This window comes from Clavelina lepadiformis, chromosome 4 (assembly GCF_947623445.1).
Source record: "Clavelina lepadiformis chromosome 4, kaClaLepa1.1, whole genome shotgun sequence".
Classification (NCBI taxonomy): domain Eukaryota; kingdom Metazoa; phylum Chordata; class Ascidiacea; order Aplousobranchia; family Clavelinidae; genus Clavelina; species Clavelina lepadiformis.
The window spans coordinates 10,808,125-10,828,053 of record NC_135243.1 but is presented as its reverse complement, the minus strand read 5'-3'; the positions used below and the strand labels follow the sequence as shown (position 1 = coordinate 10,828,053).

The following is a 19,929-nucleotide window of genomic DNA, read 5'->3' as shown; positions in this document are numbered from 1 at the left end:
GTCAATCATTCAATAATAAATAATTGATTTAAGATATATTATTTATCTTTAATCATTCAAGTTTAAATCAAGTCTTGTGTGTGTTGACATAAGGTGTATTGTGTTGAATATATCATGTTACTCAGAGATTATTGGCTGCTGCTACGTGGGCAACTCTCAGACACAGATGTGTTCGCAGCAACCAATAGTTAAGCCTTTTTTAGCATATGTATGTATACACTGCAGAATTGGAGTTTACATATAAACCAGAACACAATTTGAGGCGCTACAATGGGAAAAAACCGATGCTTAGCTACGGTGCTGTTGGGATAATTGATACAGACACAAAAATTCATATTTTTGTGCAATGCCTTCTAACTTTTGTGTTATTTTATTACCAGCTTACTGCATGTGTGTTGTATTATTTCTACATCTTTTACGGAGGCGTGACAATAAATGTGATCTGCAAATAATAATAATATGTCCAATTAAAAGTCCCTAATTAGCTTGTCTGGCTCCTTCTCCTCTAAACTGGCCAGAATACTTGCTGATTATGTTTGTCGCTTTTATTTTTAATTTGGGAGATACCCTTTTTTCAGCTGGAAATAGCAATGACGCCCTTGGATGTTTAATCAAATTACACTGGCCTTATGTTTAGCTGATCTCGTAGGCTAGTGTGTTCTTTCTTGGGCAGGATTGTTAACCTTTTCACTGCTTAGACCCAACATGACTACAAATGGTAGTTTTATTTGTGTTTGTAGGTTTAGCATCACCCACAACACGAACTGAGAACTGAACGATAAACATAATCAGCTTGTCGGCTTAGTGGGCTTGGTAACCGACTGGCGACTGGTTAGAACACTGGCAGACCCAACTAGAAAGTACAGCATTTTTTGTGGAAAAATTATTGCATTGTGTGCAAAAATGTAAATTTTGAGACGTGATGGCTTCCACTGGAGCCTCAATTCTTTGTTTATTTATTATAAATTGGCTTTTAAACAACCATTTTTTGTTTGTTTGTTATAATTGTCAACACAATAATACAATACTTCGGCGTGAAGATAAATAGTTTGGCATGCACATTCGTGAATCTCGTACGTCCAGTTGCCACACATTTCACTATAGCTGGGCTGCAATAAAGCAGCGTCGTGTTTCGTGTTGGATACCCGGTAGCATTATTTAATGTCCTTGAGCAAGGCATTAACAACATTTGCTCCTGTTCAGTAGACCTGGTGAACATTTCTACATACGGGCAATATGCTATAAAACTAAAGAATGTGTGACAGTCGGAACTTGCACAAAGCCAAACTCGGTAATCAGGGCTTGAGCGATAAATAATCGTCGCCAGGTTTAAGTGGTGCAAAATACTTTCTCATTTTGCAGATAAAAATTATCATACTATGCCAATGATAGGAGTTTACTAGCATACTATAAGTTAGGGTCATATTACAATCGTGTTACATGTGTGATAACTGTCTGGCTGCAGTTATAAATGTAACATTAACAATTTAGCGACAATTCAACTAGAAAAGCAATTAAAGAATGTGTAAGAGTTTGCATATTACAGCATCTGCAGCGCGTATGAATGCAATTATTTGGTTTGTATTTACTTCTAGTTGATTATCTTAAACTTTGCTTTACATGCAAAACAAAATTAGCTTATGTAACGCGTCACAGATAACACAAAATCTCTTGCGCATTTTATGTTGCATACTGTGCTGATCACGTATCCAGATGTCATATTGAACAAATCCAGTAAGTAGACTTCAAACCACTGTAAAATGAGTACTAGGCAACATATTTTTTAATTTTTTTATCGTGTAAAAGAATTCATATGTTGCTCACCTGAGCGAAATCCTTACAATCGAATATCTAGAATGATTGTACTTTAAAAAAGAATCAAAGTGGGTCGACACCCAAAACAAATGGGGGCAGTAACTCGGAAAGGATCTATTTGTTACTGTATTGCAACACCTAAAACTTTGTCAACATTTGACATCCTTGACAACAACAGTTTTAGTGTAAATTTGGTAAAAACATTTGAAACCTGTTTTTTTGTATTTATACTCAATAACTATGATACTTGGAATGGTTTATGTTTAACGGTGGCTTATAATTGTTTGTTTCGTCTTTATGTATATATGAACAAGCAGAATTGTACTTCTTTGCTGTTTAATGAATAGGAAAAGTGCTAATATATGCTTTTTTAATTTAACTATCGTTATAGTTAGCTTAAAACATAAAAAGGCAGGTAAAATATTTCATATTTTCCTGGGTCAAAAGTATTTCAATCATTGCTGTCAACAAAATGTTCCTCATGTAATCACAAAATGTGCAACAACTTTCACGTGACAATTTTGTTTCTTCACATGTTTGTCTGTGCTTTTATTCTTACAGGGAATGGCTAGCGGATAATGATGGTTTTGCACTATCTTTTTCTTGTAGCATAACCCCAGTGGATTTATCTATGCTCATGAGTCTTTTCACATATCGTAACTGAGCTATCATAAAAATTTGATCAAAAACAGATTATAGCATTTTCAGTAATGTTGCTAGCAAAAAAACAAACAAACATTGAGAAATGAAAACATAACCTCTTTGGCAGAGATACTAACTGGCTTGTATGAAGTAGTGGTCAATAAAACACCAACTAAAATTGGATTTCTTGTTTTTGACAGGGTGTTCTTTGCATCATCACCTAGAGTCTTTTTAGTAAATCATGGCATTGTATTTTGATGTTATGTTGGATACACCAGCTGGTGCATCCACGGTATGTACTGCATGGCATTGTCAATACAATATCATTGCTGTTGGTTCAAAATTGCCAGAAGGATCAGGTGGTATTGTCAACTTGTATACTATCAATGTAAGTATCTCTTCTATTTTGCTTGGACAATCTAAGTATGCTTAAAAATGATTGCATGTACATTACTTCCGAATATTATTTTCAAAACATACATTACAATACTGAACTGAGTGCTCAGCAAAGTTACAGTACATTATGTTTATCTTGTTGACAGGGTACACCAGCCAATAAAGGAACATTGATGCAGAAATCATCGTTACCAACGGTCATTGTGTGGCACCCTTCACGTAAGCTGCTTGCAGTTGGCTGGGAAAACGGAGATGTACTGATATGGAATGATCAAGAAAAAGAGTTGCATGAAGTTCCCAGAGGTCTTCATACTGCTTCCATAAGCGCTTTACTATGGATAAGTTCTGGAGCACGCCTTGGTTCAGGGGATAAGGTAAATTATTTATCAATATTACATTTTATTGATTTATAAATATAAGCTTCAACACTGATTATAACCTTCTGGGTATTATTTATTCAGATAGAATTGAAGCTCATTAAAAGCAAACACACATATCAAATTACTTTGGTTTATAAATTTAAAGTTGATAAAATTGATACTTTTTTGTAGAAAAATCTTGTACGACCAGTTAAGTTATCTTGAGTTATCAAAAGTTTTGAGTTGCGAAAAGTTACAGTACTTTAATGAGGTGTAGTTGTATTTTTTAGGTTTATTCCTGTCTAATTTGCAACCATGTCATGCATTGACTGTTACCTGTGAAATACTGGATATTTGGGCATGAAAACATTAGCACTTACAACAGTTAAATGTTTAATATGACTATTATAGGAAGGTGTGTGGGCAGCTTGGACTACTGATGCAAGAGGCCGTGTTCAACATGATCCCATTTATCGTCTTTCTTTGGGTGAAGAAATAACAGACTGTGTTAGTAAGCCTAGTGGAGCTGAAGAGACTGATTTAGATACTAGGTACGTTTTTCAATTTCAAATGAAATTGCGTTTCCAACCGAGGTTTTTGAACCCGAAACCCAGGTTATAAAATCTGAAAACCTGTGTTTTTTATTTAATGATAAATGAAGTTGTTTAGAAAAAATAGACTGCAGTAACCTGTGCCTATCGAATTTACTCAATTTAGTAAAGAATTGCAGGATTAAACAGGGAAAAACTTTACTTTGATTAGCTATGTGCTGGCCCTGTCTACAGTACTAGAAGAATCATTGAAATCTGTGTTTCAGGGATAAATTCTTAATTACTTATTTGTTAATAAAGGACAAATTGAATATTTAGTGATTTTTACAATAGTATTGAGTTTAGTATAGCGAAAAATCTTGGGTTTTTTATCACCAGCATTTGAAACCCAGATTTTGAAATTTTGTCTCGAATTGGAAATCCTGATGCTTAGCTGCTTGCAAATTTCCAATTAACATGCAATCAGGCAGTCGGTACTTTGAAAGTATCGTCGGTAACGGTACCGGTACATGGTAAAAAAATATATTGTAGGTTTCGGTATTCGGTACTACTTTAAAAAGTAGTTCGGTACTTTGTCTGTACTTGATACCGGTACTTTTTTTGTAAAGGATGCTGCTGCAAATGCAATGTTTGCTGCCATTATGCCCTCGGTAAAGGTTACTCCAGGTCAAAACATATGTGACATTACATGCTTGCAATTTTACTTGACATTTCTAGATTAAAAAAGATCAACAGATGCTAAAATTAGTATTAAGGATGAATTAGCAAATATTTTTGAAAACATACTTGTTAAAATTTTGAAATAATCACGTGAAAAGTGCCGAGTACTGGGACCGACTGAAATTTCTTGAAAAAAGTAATTTGGTATAGAGATTTGGTACTTGTTTTCAAAAGTATCGACGGTATCGGTACTGAAAAAGTACAGCGATACAGTAATTCGGTACTATAGTACCGCGGCACTGCCCACCTATGCATGCAAACATGTGTTTAGAGATGTATCCATCATAACTGGATCTCAAAAGATCTTAGTAGTCATTCCATTTGTATGTCACTGTTTTGGTTGACACGATTGATCATGATCTGATATACGTTCATGGTATTTCAAATTACATTTAAAGTACTTTCACATCCACATATGTTAGTTATTGGGATGTTGGTCAACTGCACATGAAAGTAAATGAAAAATGAAAATGCATGGAAAATTCTGAATTTCGGTAAAACTATTCCAAATTTTCTCAGAAAGCTCCAGTCATTTTTTATACTTTACTTTTGGCCTTTGGTTTCTAATTCTTGCACGAGTTTTATTTTAACCTTTGTTTTTGGTGTTTGTCCTCAATGATTTGTAGAATAAAATTTTAGTTTTTAACACAACTACTACATGTTAAGTGCAAGATCATTTTCTCAATCTTAGAAATATTTCGTTTTTAAAATTGTTCATCTTTTTTTTTTCTTACACATTTAACAACATCCAGAAACATAGCAAGTTTGGCAAAAGCAGCTGTTAGTGGTGATGAAAGAGCTTTAGATCTGCTTGCTGATTACAAATCATCTTTGAGTTCTCGCATGAAGTTGTCAACATCTCGAAAAGCACTATTATCATTTTATGTTGGACTGTCTAGTGGTAAAAACTATGTTGTGGTTGTTCAATTGAGTGCTTTTGTCCATGACATAAGTGGACTGATTTATAAGTCCAGCTTTAGTCTTCAAATATGTTTCAAATTAATGGAATTGTTATTGTAATATTTCCACTGAACAGCTCATGTGTTTATATTCGTTTATAACATATTTTGCATGATTTAGGTTTCCTTATTGTAGATCATATCTTTTTATAGTAACATATTTTTTGTTTTGACTAAGGGGCTATTTTCTGCATTGATGATAAAGGTGGAAAAACTGAGTGTGTCAAATTGGACAATTCAATACAAAAGCTGCTATATTCACAAAAAGATAATTTTCTAGCTGCAATTTCGTATGATTTACAAGTAATATTTAAAATTTCCGTCTACATTTAAAGAATCAATAAAACAGTTTTAATGCTTAGCTTTTTATGTTAGTTACGTATTAAACACAACCCAAATTTAACTTTTTATACTATTTCAACTATGATGATCTAGGTAGTGAAGTGTAAAATCCATGATGATGAAAGACTTGTAGAAATGGAACGAGTTAAATTCAGTGGTCAAGAGGGTAAGGCTCAAATCACATGGGCTGGGAATTCACTCTTGGCAGCTGCGACGGGTGATCGTTCATTAAGGTACCTTAAAGTGTATCTGCAGTGAAATATTTTTATCACTTGATTTGTGTTTTTTCTACATAAAACATGCATATATGTTATTTAGATAATACTGAAGTATTATCCAATTCAAGATATCATACAATTCTTTAATATTTGCATTCAGACACTGTATTACGTATTTTTAGGAATCTTTTTTGCTGTGGTTATTTTGTTAATAGTGAGCAAAGATATGTTTAACTAACGGTACTGAAATGCTTGGTATTTAAAAGAATCCCAATTATAGCAATGGTATCAGCTAAAATCGTTATACTCTTAGCAACGTACTAAGTTACTCCTAAAATTTCTCTTCAATCATAACCAGCGCTTGCTGTAGTGTTAGTGTTAGCAATACAGCTTTGTAGCCTATAAGCCTTTCTTGTTACACACCCAATGTCATGAATTTAAAGCTTCGATAAACACGCTTTTCAGATCCACATTTTTAGGTTTGTTTTATTTATAACAATGCATTTCATAAATGACATATAACTAGTATGGTGCAATGTCATGTATAGTAAATACAAACCAGAAACAAAATGTGAGTTGCGCCCATAGTTTACCAATAATGAAGCTGATATATCTCGGATTTGATTTTCTGACATCATAATGTCACGAGAATGTGTTATTTATAGTAGTGCAGAAGAGCAGTTTAAGTAAACAATAATTATGATTTAATTAGAAAGTTTTGAGTAAAAATATTTGTAAAAATCGGCAACTGGTTATCTTCACATTTAATGTTTTGCAAAAAAATCATAAGGTGCAAATTTTGTCATAGTTACCCTTTAAAACGCTTCTATGCTTGGTCAAGAACTCATAACAGTCACCTGAAATATTATACCTACTTTGTGAAACTGTTCAAATACATATTTATAAATATCTGAAAACTTCGTTGATTTAAAATTTAGTTTTCTAATCCTCCAGCTCTTTGTCTCCTAATTTTTTTTAGACTATGGGATTTAAAGAGTGGTGATAACTATACTTTACCACTGCAAAACTCTTGTGGATTTACTGAAGATGAATACATAAATTGTGTAGCATACTATTCTTCTAAAGGTACTTTTTTATTAATCTGTTTACCTAATCTGTTAATTTATTAATGTATTTAATCTGGAAATATGACTAAAGTTTCTGAAATGCCAATGCTGATATGTAGTTGTACTTTATTGTTGTCTTGTATAGGTGTGTTGGCAGCTGGCACTGATCAGAACAGAGTTGCTATATGGAGAATGGTGACTGGAACAACCCATTCTAAAGTTGAACCTGAAGATCGCTGGAAATTGCAACCAGCAGTATCTATAAAACTTTCCTGTCAAAAAGTTGAGGTATAGTTGAAAAGTAAAACCACTGTTGAGGCTATAGTTTAGTATGGCAATTTTTGATTTAAATGGTACGTAGGCGTTGGTAAATAGCTTTTACATGGTGTGTGAAGCAAAGATAAAATTTAGTGTTTATGTTAATTAGGCCGTTTGAAAAATGGAGTTGAGAATGTTTTGAGTGTGTAGGGCTTGAACTGTTTATGTGCAGTCCATTCTCACATTATGCACAAATTGCATGAGTGTGTGGAAACAGAGTGGTTTTGAGCATGAGTACATCAGAACAGTAGGTTCTTAACCATGATACAGTTCTTATCCTGGGTTCAGTTGAACTCCTGATTTTGACTCAGTTATCGTCGGAGGTCGTCTGATTAACAAAAATTTAGCATACGTTTTTGGTTATGTTTTATTTGTAATTAGTCGTCAAAATAGAACAGTTCCTACTTTCAATGATTAATTATGATTGTGTAACACGCCTACCGTTCATAAAAGGTTAAAGGTACAACCTATTGACACATGACATACCAGTAAGACTTGAATTGTGCTTTCTGAAACAAAGCCACAAATCCAATAAACAAGCACAAAAGACACATTTACACAACACTAGATTGTAAAATTTTTGGTGGTTTTCATTTTAGTAAGTTATCTTTGTTTTCTTGATAGCCTTTAAAGTCATCAAACGAATTTTGGAGTAACCATTGTATTTACATCAAATTAAGATATTCGACAAATGCTTGGAGAATAAAGTTGGGTCCAGCATGGTTGTAACCACTGCTTTAGGAGATTGCATTGTTAAGAATATAGACTTGACCTTTGAGAAACAATATACCAAAAGTTGATTAACTGGTAATATTTTGAGAAACATGAACAAGTTTACAAGCAAGCATTAGGGATATGCCAAATCAAACACAAACTGGATAGTTTGCATGAATATTAACTAAATTTGTTGTTGTCACAAATCTGAATTTTGAGGTAAGTTTTTGCTAAATTCTATGTATTGCATGAACGAAGAAAACGTAAACAGATCCATGATGATTTTGTTTGCATAACTGACCTCAAAAGACAGTGATTTTTTTTGTAATTGTTTGCATATGCAAAAAGTGTACTGGGTTTCTGCATAGCTTCCTTATGCCATTTTGTAATTACAAGATTTGTGCTTAATGGTCTCCATAAAAAATTCAACAAAAAAAAAAGCTATGACATCAACCTATACATGTATCTGTGTGGTAACACAATTTGTCATACACTGTCTATGGATTTGTTTATAGTGGTGTTGGAAGCAAACTGTCCTATCTGCATCAGGAGATAAAGGAACTCTTCTGCTCATTGAACAAAAACCCAGTTCTGCCTTATCAGAAATATTATTAGCTGTACAAACTGATCCCCGAACATTGTCCATTGATTTCATTGGACAGAAGTCTTCTGAACAACCAGCTATAACAGGTATACATAGTATTTATGCTTTTGTATTTCTGTACAACCAATCGATTTTACCGAAGTTCTTGTTGCAAGAGACTTTTTGAAATTGTTTTGTGTGTATAAAATCTGGCATGATGATAGTTTAAAGACATCAACAATGGTATAGACTTGGTTTCTTCTTACTGCTAGCTTACATAGAGCTCTGTTATATTTTCCAGGCATGACTCCAGCACACATAAGCCAACTCACCACAAAAAGAGGAGGTCATACTGAACTTCAAACAGACATTTATTTTAAAGGATTGGTTGCAGCCAGTGTAAGAATAGGTTCAATTTCATGTGATATGATACCAACAATATTCTTATGTATATACCTTGGATTTCATAGAACTGCTTAAACTAATAAAAAGTTTATGACCACGTTTTTAACAGACTTGTTTTTTTATTTCATTGAACCATAACCTTATGACACTTTGCTTTTTACTCATTTCCACCCTAACAGGAAAACATTGCGGTATGGAATGGGAAGCAAGCATCAGTTTATGAAGTCACACAGCATGGTCAAAGTCATATTGGTATTATATTGTTGGTTGTGTTTATTTCACTAAACAATAAGTTGACTGACATTATTTTTTTATTTTTGCTTAGGTATTTGAATCCCTAAGGGCTGATAATTATCTAAACCTTATTCAAATCTCTGTTGATACAATAAGCAGATTCTAGCTATCACTTAATTCTAGTAAAATTCTGTATCTTTAACAATTTGTGAAATTTTTGTGTCTGTCTTTAACTAGAACACTCTTTATGATCTACTTTGAATAAAATAATTACTATTTTCAAATTTGTGTCTAGGTGTTTGTTTTAGTTGAGAAAACGTTTTATCACTAATTATATTATTGCAGGCACGTTTACTTGCACATCATCTATCAACAGCTTGAATGATCAAAGTTTCTTTTCTATTGACAAACCAAAGGATTCAAAGGATCAGTCTAAAATTCAAGTTAGAAATTTCCAGGTAAAAGTTTTGTTTCTTGTAGCTTCTGGTTATTTAACAAACATTTCTTTGAAAATTTCCATTTATACTGCAATCACCTAATATTGGTATTGCTATGATAGTATGATGTGCGTCTAACTTTTTTTGCCATCTTCAGGATGTTTGTAGAAAGTATTCAAGGATGATTCAATGTTATCTTAAAATGGCATAAATTGTACATTTTGTGACTTTTGCTTTTATATTCGTAGGGAACAGTGAAACAGCTGATTCACTTTCAAGATAATGAAGGTTCACCAATTTTACTTTCTATTAGTGGTGATTTTCTGGTTGTAGGAACAAATGCTGGTTACGTTAAAGTTTATGATTTATCACGAAGGTCAGTAACCAACCTAATTACACTGGTTTTTTCATTGGCTTCTTGAATTGGCTGTCTTGAACTTTAGGTTTTGAAAATACATTTCCAAGTTGGCACATATTCTTAGCAGCAACCCTTATTAATGTCTAGCTTCATTAATTTTCACAGAGATGCAAAAGCTCACGGCAATAGTAAATGTATGTTGGAACTCATTGAAAACTTTGGTTTGTTGCAAGCAATCACTTGCAATTCAGCTGGAAATAAAATTGCTTTTCTATGCAAAAAAGTAACAAACATTGAATCTAACCATCTTAACTTTAGATTGAACATATTTATAGATGTTTGATAACAGGTTAGAATAGTCTACTGTGTAACTGTTTTCAGTCACTTCACCACAATTGGATTTTAATCTTTTCAGGACAACAATGTGCCCGACAGTAAAATTTATATTTATGATTGTGAAGTTGAAAAGCTTGAAAGTTTCGATTTTGAAACTGGAGCAAATGATCTTGAAGACTTTGGTGTTGATACAGGACCCAAAAGTGACATTGAACAGTTCAGTAACAGTTTGTTGTGTGGTTATTTACAATATCCAAGATACTACATAATTTACCACAACAGTTTGCCATGCAATATATTTGCTTAATTGCTTTAATTTAACATGCTAATTCTTTTGAGTTTAGATAAATACAGAACTGACATCGTTGTCAGTTATATTGATTATTTATCTTTATCACTTCATTGCATCTTTATCCTAGAGACCTAGACTATGTTTAGTCCTGATGTAGAATATTCTGTACTACCAATATTAATCAATCATGTATTTTAATTTAAACCTGAAGTAGTTTTCAACAAAATGCACATCGGGAGCTACTCTCAGTACTCAGCTATTTCTTTCTATTAGAAGCAGAGCAGATGCAGCTGCTGAAGTTGCTGGCCGATATCCTATTAGTATTCACTGGGATAGGACAGAAAACAGGCTGCTGTGTTGTGAAGCGCAGATTACTGATTCTGCTCGTTCTGAGTTGAGCGATGCAGGAAGAAAGTCTTCCATGTCAATTTTGAGCTCGATGTCCAGCTCTACAATTTCTGTGGTATGTTGTTATGTACAGTATAGAAGCAAAAATAAAGGATATAACTTACAATAGTTTTAAGATAAAGATAATCATTTTTTCATTTTATTTTTACATGTGATGAAAAATATGTTCATGTTACTTTGAAATAGCCAGAAGTTTTGATGGTTAGTCTCTTTGTAACCCAAGACCAGGGAATCATGCTGCAAAATTCGTATGAACGTACAAACGAATTTGAGGAATTAATTGGTCTCAAAGTGCCATACTTCTATTTCACAAAATCGGTACTTGAATACATGGTTAATGTTTTTTGTCGTGAAGTAGTAATGATTGTAATAAGTTAAACAGTTGTGGCCTGTACATTTTCTTATTAAGCTACTAATAACGAGGTAATTCAGATCTCTGCATGTCACAATATATTTTACTATATGGTTTCCAGATTTCTTCATTACAAACTGCTGTTGAAAATGAAATAGAAACTGAAGAGACAAAGCCAAAGGAAGTAATGGATTGTTATGATTGCACCATAGCAATTTAAAATGTTTTTGTAATTATTTCGTAGTAGTTGATGGTATACAACCTCTCTTTTGTCGTAGTAGTAGCACTCTCTTTTTTGCTTTTCAGGGTTCAGCCGCATTATCAAGAGTGATGCGTGACTTTGTTGGACTTGATGACTGCGACAATGCTTCACAAGCTGCCATGCTTAACTTCAGCTATTACTTAACTATTGGTGATATGGATGAAGCCTTTAAAGCAATAAAATTAATTAAGGGGTACATAATGTTTACCCATTTTAGAAGTGATAGAGTAGTAATAACTCGGTATTCGCATGTATTCATGAAGTACAAGTTCTTCTGACTAAATCGTGTTGCGTGGCTCAAGTATTTCTCATTCATTTTAAGAGCTGCTGTATGGGAAAGCATGGCACGTATGTGTGTCAAATCACGTCGACTGGACGTTGCAAAAGTTTGTTTAGCGAACATGGGTCATGCACGAGGCGCAAGGGCACTGAGGGAAGCGGAAAAAGAATCGGAACGAGATGCAAGGGTAGCAAGATTGGCCTTGGAGCTTGGAATGAATGTAAAAGGCTTTTACTTCTAATGAAATGTACATAACATATGTCGCCGTTGTGTTAAAAATGATTGCGTGCTTTGGTACAGGACGAGGCAGAGAAATTGTACAAGAATTGTGAAAGATACGATCTGTTAAACTTGTTTTATCAAGCAACGGGGCAGTGGGGCAAGGTTTGTATAATTACTTTTTTCCTAGGCCTTTTAAGGAATTAAAAAGAGTTTACATCGCTTACCTCTTGATTTTTAGGCCTTAGAGACAGCAGAACTTTACGACCGTGTTCATTTAAGAACCACTTTCTACAAATATGCCAAACATTTGGAGGCATCTGGGGATATCCCTGGTGCAATCCCAAAGTAAGCTTTTTCACTGATTATATTAATAACGATCATCGGACCAAGCTTTGAACCCAATTGTTCTCATATGCAGCTTTGAGAAATCTGGTACTCATTACTTTGAGGTGCCTCGCATGCTTTTTGATGAGACTGAAATGTTGGAAGCTTACATCATGAAGAGCAAAGATAGGTAATCAAGTTGCATCAAGATAGGTCAAGTTTGCTTTATCAGTACAACTTGATTTTGCAACGTTGTGTGCTAGTTTATTGTGGAGTTTTATATGACAGAAAATTACGCAAATGGTGGGCTCAGTATATGGAATCAACTGGAGAAATGGACACTGCTTTAAAATTTTATCAACAAGCTGCAGACCCTCTTTCCCTCGTCAGAGTTTATTGTTACTGCGGCAACCCAGAAAAAGTATTCAACCTTTTAAATTCTGAAAATATTTTTCGAGACAATATTTTAATAATTATTATTAATATTTATTATTAATATTTTTATTATTAATATTTATTAATTATTAATATTTAATATTTACAATATTTTTTTTCTGACAAGAAATTTTCTGTATGTAGTAGTAGCTGTTTCTTGAATAATTAACAAGAAAGATTTTATTATTCGTTTGTTAAATCAGGGTCGTATTGTGAGCATACCCGCAGTTATGAATTTCTGGATAAGTTTGATTTATTTTTTAGTTGAACTTTGATCATTGAAACACTGAAATGTTTTCAATGCTTTTGCTTTCCCAGGCTGCCGAGGTGGCAAATGAGACGGGCGATCGGGCAGCATGTTACCATTTGGCAAGGCAGTTTGAAAACAACGATGATATAAAGCAAGCTATTCACTTTTTTACTCGAGCTATGGCTTATGGCAATGCGATCCGAATCTGCAAGGTTCATTTAAACTACTTAGTTACATGTTTTTCGTACATACTATGGCTTCTTTTTGTGTTCTAATGCAAAATAAATGATGAAGGTGATTTTTAGGAACATGGCTTTGAGGATCAGCTAATGAATTTAGCCTTGCTAAGTACACCATCGGATATGGTTGAAGCGGCCAGACATTATGAAGAAAGACCTGATACCCTTGATAAGGCTGTCATGCTTTATCACAAGGTGAATAGGTGTACTTGGATATATTTATAACGAAGTAGCCGATATTGGTTTGAAACAACTTCGGTATATGTTCATGAAAACTACCACCTTGTAACAGCTAATGCTCAAAATGTTAAGTGCTATGTTTTCCAAGTCTGACAAATCCAACCTTATCATGTAATGCAGTCTTATATTTCTGTATAGGCCGGTCACTTTTCAAAAGCCCTGGAAATAGCTTTTGAAAGCAAGCAGTTTGGGGCCCTTGAACTAATTTCGCAAGAATTAGACGAGCGGACCGATCCACTGCTGCTAGAAAGATGCGCCGATTTCTTCACAGAACACGCCCAGCACGACAAGGCAGTGGCAATGCTGGTCATTGCCAAGAAGGTGAATGTTTTCGCTGACATAATTAAGGAAATGGAAACAGCAAGGTTGCAATAAAGTCAACGCAGGAATAAAAAAAAACCGAAACCGTTAAGTTGAAAGTCTAAAATTTTGATTGAGTATGTAAGGAATTGAAGTAATGCTGACATTGAAACATGACCCGGTATAGTGCAGTTATATACTAATTTCTCTTTTCGTATATTTCCAATTTGAATGTAACTCTAATGCACATTTTAATCGTAATTTCAATGTTTTCCTTCGTTGGTCTTGACAAGGACGTTCAAGTAATGATTTTTGTTTCTGCGAGAAATTGCTCTTCGTTAATTGCACAGTTCTATTTTTACGCTGGCTAATTAATCTGTAATTTTTTGCATATTGCATCATATATTGTTTGCGTTACTTTTGTAATGGGATCATTTTTTTATTTTTCAGTATGCCGAAGCGATTAACGTCTGTTGCGAAAACGACGTAAGACTGAACGAAACCCTTGTGGAAAAACTAACTATACCAAAAGAAGCTATGGAACAGCCACAAAGGTTGGATGCACCGTTATGGTAGCAGCGTAATTAATCGTTCCCCTAACTTTCAAAAGCTTGAAGTAGTTTTGAGACAATATAAATTCCAACGCTATGTTATTCACGAAGTAGACTATTCGGCAAAACAAGATAAAATTTACCCTGGGTTAGTTGGCTGTAAGTATAAGGGTCAAACATTACTTCAACAATGAAAAAGGGTCATGAAAAATTATTACCAGAACTTTGTGTTGGCGGAAATGACTAACCACGTCCTGTGGTCTAGCGCAGGGCTTCTCAAACTTTTTGGGTCTGCGACCCCATTTTGGAAAAGAAATTTCTATGCGACCCCTTGAGAGGTAGCCTACACATTAATGATGTTAAAACAATAAACGTCCAATTACAAATCTCAAGTGGTATTTTTGTCTCTGGAAAAATCATGCAAGTGCACACAATCCACTGAAGTACAGTAACCAGCAGTAATAAAAAAATCTCGTAATGGAAACAGTAAAGCGAATAAAAAATAATCAAAAAACAATTCAATTTATAAAAATTAAATTGGTATCGCGACCCCAAAATTACATTTTGCGACCCCAAGCAGGGTCGCGACCCACAGTTTGAAAAGCCCTGGTGTAGCGTAGGTGTATCAATTGCTATGTGACCGCTATTGGTGTGATCTTTGTAAATCATCGTCGCATGTCAGGTTGTGATTGAATTCCGTCTCTTTTCCTCCCTGCAGGGAGACACTGTTGGTAAAATTAGCAGACTGCTGCATGAAACAAGGTGAATATCATCTCGCTTGCAAAAAATACACGCAAGCCGGAGACAAGGAGAAGGTAACAATTTCCATCGTGGCGAAATGCCTCATCCGACTTGTTTATTGTAATATCCGACTTGTTTATAATATCTGCTTATTAACCTCTATACGTTCTTTTACCAAGGCTATGAGAGCGCTATTAAAATCAGGTGATACGGAGAGGATTATTTTCTTCACTGGTGTGTCAAAATCTCGAAATATTTACGTAATGGCTGCTAACTACTTGCAATCACTTGACTGGCGCAAAGATCCTGAGATCATGAAAAACATCATTGGCTTTTACACCAAGGGAAGGGCTTTGGACTCGCTTGCAACGTTTTACGATGCATGCGCGCAAGTATATTTTTGTTTTATATTTTACGTTCTTTGCCAAGTTACGTTGGAGATGAAAATTAATTTGATGCCAATATAGCTTGCTTGCGCAACCATTGGTTTCTACCGAACCTAATTTCGGGTTCTGATTGTCTATGACTGTCCGTCCAATCTAATGTATTGATGTCGCGCTGTTTTGAGTATTTGTTGATCAAGAAATTCTCGTTTTATCAAGTTTTCAACCGAGCAGAGCTGCGGCGAAAGTTGTCCTCTCTGAGGTTACCATTTGTATACGCTTTTATTGGCTTCAGGTTGAAATCGACGAATATCAAAACTACGAAAAGGCTTTGGGTGCATTATCAGAAGCTTTCAAGTGCTTGGCAAAAGCAAAAATGGCGAACAAACAACAACAAGAGGCGAAAGTTACCGAACTTAAAGGAAGAATCGCGCTTGTAAAAAAATTTCTTCAAACGCGAAGGTATCAAATACACTAGCTCCGAATCTGCATTTTAGTCTTAATTTCAATATAGTGGTCTTGGCTGCTTGACAATTTTTTAGTTAATTGCACATTGTTTACTTGAAGCCTGTTTGACACTGACCCAGAAAATGGTATAATGCAATGTCATAACCTGCTTCTTGAACCCGACCTTGAATCCTCGGTTCGTTATGGTGATGTTTATGGTCTTCTTGTGGAATATTACGCATCGCAAGAGAATTATGATAAGGTTAGTGTCCAAGTGATCAACTTTATTTTCTAGTATTTTGACTTTGCTAAGCAGCCTGATTTATTATTGCTTTATCCAAACAAAAATTTCTTAGAATTTTATTCAATTTTTTACATCTTAGCTGTTTCCATCCAGTTTAACAGCGTAGAGTACAATAAATTAAATGTAGGTTATACTGTATGTATGTCTGCTTTAGGCCTACCATTATATGCAAGAGTTTCGCAATCGCATGCCCTCTGTTACGTTGTCGTATTACGTCAACGTGGCTACCATAGAAGCGATCCATCGAGCCGTGGGTGCACCTCTTGGTAGGGGTGCTGGACTTGCTAACGGCGATGGACCTAAGTTGGACGAGAATGACGATGAAGAAGTTGCTGAAGAACTCTATGACGGCGGATTTGGATTTTAATTTAAAGTGGTTCTTCTGTACTTTTGCCTTTCAGTTTTAACAATAGAAAATTGCACGGTCACAAGCTCGTAAACGTAGGCTATAATGCGTTGGTTTAAAACAGTTTCTTCTGTGCAATTTTCTTAGTAACAATAACAGGTTACTTGACGACTTATGTAACACATTTTTTCACATCGCTTTTTCTTTTTCTCTGGGTAATTTTTATTTTGGAAGTTTGTTCAACTTTTGTTACTATATTTTTATATGAAACACTAATGATGCTACGTGTGTTAAAAATGTTAAACAGTGACGTCAGTAAACACTTAGTTGAAAATAATAACCTTTTTTCCACACGAAGTTTTAATACTTTGAAGAACTACAATGGTTTGCCTTAAACAGACGTTTAGACTTCTTTTTCCCCCAAAAGAAAGGTAGAAGAAATGCGAGATCGTACAAGTACAGACATACATTGTAAAATTAAACATAACCACATGGTACGTCCAGAAATGTAGGCCTGTTAATTAGAATACTGTTGTCTTGCCAGTGGCGTAGCCAGAAAAAAAAATTGGGGGGAGCCAAATATTTCATGAGTTCAAAGGAACTACAAAGTGTTTGTTTTGAGACACCGACACCTGATGTAGAAGCCTATGGACACAAAAATTTGGGGGGTGGGGATGGCCCCTTTCGCCTCCCCCCTGGATACTCCTATGTATCTCGCATATACAAGAAATACGTTATGTACTCATCGCATTTAGGCATAAAGACATTTTAGTTTAAGCATCGGAAGAAACTACACAACGGATATATTTGCATAAATATGATGTCAGCCTTTAACTGTTAGAATAACGATGGTAACGCGTAGCCTATTAATGGTAATGTGTTGTTGGGCTGTTCACGTTGGGCGTGATATGTTCATTACCCCTGCTCAAACTCATCCTTTTACTTGTCCTACTTTATCACATTTGAAATTCTCAATATCTGATGCATCAAAATCAGCACACAGTTTGCAATTGTCACGTCTATTTGGAAACACCAAGAACAGGCTTCCTCTCCAGGTGGTATATGTTTGTGTGCAAATATAACATTAAGCCTGCGTATATCACAGTGTGTAAAATTAACAAAAAGTGGCTTTAACTTAAAATGGCAAACAGCAAACATTGTCGTAGATGCCTAATAAGAAATGATAGCAGCGCACACAATTTTGTAGGGAACGATGCGTTTAATCTTGCTCGATTTTGTATGTTTGACCTTCGATGCCACGTCCTCCGATCGCGAAGTAATGATCGGTGAAACTGATTGGAAGTTCGTTTTTTTATCCTTACTTTCAAAATATGCTAAAATACTGTTTTCAAGCGCTTAAGAAAGTTACCCATAATGCGTTGTTAAATAAACACCAACTAAAATTTATCAACAGTTGTTACTGTAGCTTGTACATAGTGACTTTTGCACTTTGCAGTGGCATCAAATCTTTACGTTCCAATGACGATAAAGCCAGCTATTCGTAACAGATTCGACCTGTTTTAGTTTTGTTGATCTTCAATGCTACCCTATACACAACAGGTTGGTTTGACATCAGTTGTCCCAAAAGAGTCCACTATATACTCTGGAAAAGTCTGTTTTATCACATACCTGTTGGCAAGTCTATTCGTTTAAAATAGTACTCATTCCAGACATGAAAATCCCTGCAGACTGAATCTTTAGCGCTTGTGTTTGCTGGCCTGCCACATTCGTAGATAAATTTATCAATGGTCACGTTCACCTCGGTATCATGAACGGATTGGAAGTTATGCTGCAAGCAGGTATCCGCATGGCCGTCAAAGCTGCCAGTGAAAATTTACAATTATTACAATCCACTTGAGATAGTCATTAAGTGGTGTTTATAAGTTCAATTGAAACTATTTCCAGAACAATCCATTTTAGAAATATTGGAAATATTTTTGATCATAAAGTGTTGTTAAAGATGTACTTAAACTACTAAGGTACCTGTACCGAATAAGGCCCGGTCCCTAATAAGGCCCATTGCTCATATTTCGCAAACCCGTGCAAATAAATGAAAGATTTTGTCCCTAGATAAAAACTAATATAAATTCATGATGGTTTACCAGATTTCATCCTTGTCACGTGATCAACCGATTCGCTAGAGCACAACAAAAATTTGATATTTGCAGTTAAGGTGGTTTTGTTAATTTAGAAAAAAAGTAAGTGAGAATTTGTCCGGTTAAATGAACTGTTGTCAGCCGGCTGAAGTTTTCATGTAACAACCAACTTAGTATTGAAAAGGATAATGCACTTTTTTTTGCTAAAATTTTTCTGATGATAAAAATGTGACATTTTTTTCGTGGATGCCACATGCGCCTAATAAGGCCTATACAAGATGCTTGGCTAATTGATGTCCAGACTTCAAGAGTGGTTCCAGCCATCAGTTGGCAAATTGTTGCAGTTACTTTGATGCGCCTAGTGGAATCTTTTTAAATGTTTGTACAACTTAAAATGTGAAATTTCTAATAATGTTATATGTTGTCTATTACTATGTTTTGAATCAAAATACTCACAAAATTGGTGGGCCTTATTAGGAGCCTATGCTCCTAATAAGGCCCATTTTTTGGAATTTTTAATTTCTTTATAAAAATTGTTTGGGGGGTTGTCAGGTATTGTGGTTTGAATATGTTGTAGTCATATACCCTCACTAATAGAATACGATTTTTCAGTCTATTTTCATTTATGGTTCTTGAGTTATTTTCAAAAAAGTGTTAGGTGGGCCTTATTCGGTACAGGTACCTTACTTATAAGTGAGCAATTTCATTTAGAAAGCTTTCTACTGCAATAAACGAGCGAGAGTCTTTTTTTAAATCTTTGTATTGGATTTTTTGACAATAACGATTCTCCCGCAGAAGCTTGAGAACGATGTCCCGTATCCTTGATTCAAACTGACCAACGAACCATTGTTTGCCTCCTATAAAATAGCGTGACGCGACACCTAATCGAAAGACACTTTATCGAACGACACTTAATCGAACGACACTTTATCGAACGACACTTAATCGAACGACAGCTGATCGAAACGACAGTTGATCGAACGACACTTTATCGAACCGACAG

The 19,929-nt window shown here is 34.9% G+C and overlaps 1 protein-coding gene across 1 annotated transcript; it reads left to right on the top strand.

Annotated features, from left to right (window-relative positions):
- Nucleotides 1–2,639: 2,639 nt before the first annotated feature.
- On the top strand, nt 2,640–17,187 carry LOC143452268 (intraflagellar transport protein 140 homolog). The gene is made up of 33 exons (XM_076953169.1): nt 2,640–2,845; nt 3,000–3,227; nt 3,624–3,763; nt 5,236–5,384; nt 5,621–5,745; nt 5,878–6,017; nt 6,982–7,088; nt 7,215–7,357; nt 8,617–8,791; nt 8,986–9,083; nt 9,269–9,341; nt 9,669–9,781; nt 10,009–10,136; nt 10,284–10,401; nt 10,534–10,670; nt 11,020–11,209; nt 11,341–11,472; nt 11,628–11,690; nt 11,813–11,961; nt 12,091–12,268; nt 12,349–12,432; nt 12,509–12,615; nt 12,689–12,784; nt 12,883–13,015; nt 13,348–13,491; nt 13,585–13,713; nt 13,897–14,079; nt 14,509–14,612; nt 15,328–15,424; nt 15,530–15,742; nt 16,029–16,195; nt 16,301–16,442; nt 16,639–17,187. The coding sequence occupies exons 1-33, from the start codon at nt 2,699–2,701 to the stop codon at nt 16,849–16,851; spliced, it is 4,545 nt and encodes a 1,514-aa protein (XP_076809284.1). The 5' UTR covers nt 2,640–2,698; the 3' UTR covers nt 16,852–17,187.
- The last annotated feature ends 2,742 nt before the right edge of the window (nt 17,188–19,929 follow it).

What these genes read in the sequence shown, in the direction of transcription:
- LOC143452268 (XM_076953169.1), top strand. Translation starts at nt 2,699, where the DNA reads ATGGCATTGTATTTTGATGTTATGTTGGATACACCAGCTGGTGCATCC. An exon ending in CCTTGGAGCTTGGAATGAAT is followed by an intron (nt 12,269 to 12,348) that starts GTAAAAGGCTTT and finishes GCTTTGGTACAG; the next exon opens with GACGAGGCAGAGAAATTGTA. An exon ending in AAGCCGGAGACAAGGAGAAG is followed by an intron (nt 15,425 to 15,529) that starts GTAACAATTTCC and finishes TCTTTTACCAAG; the next exon opens with GCTATGAGAGCGCTATTAAA.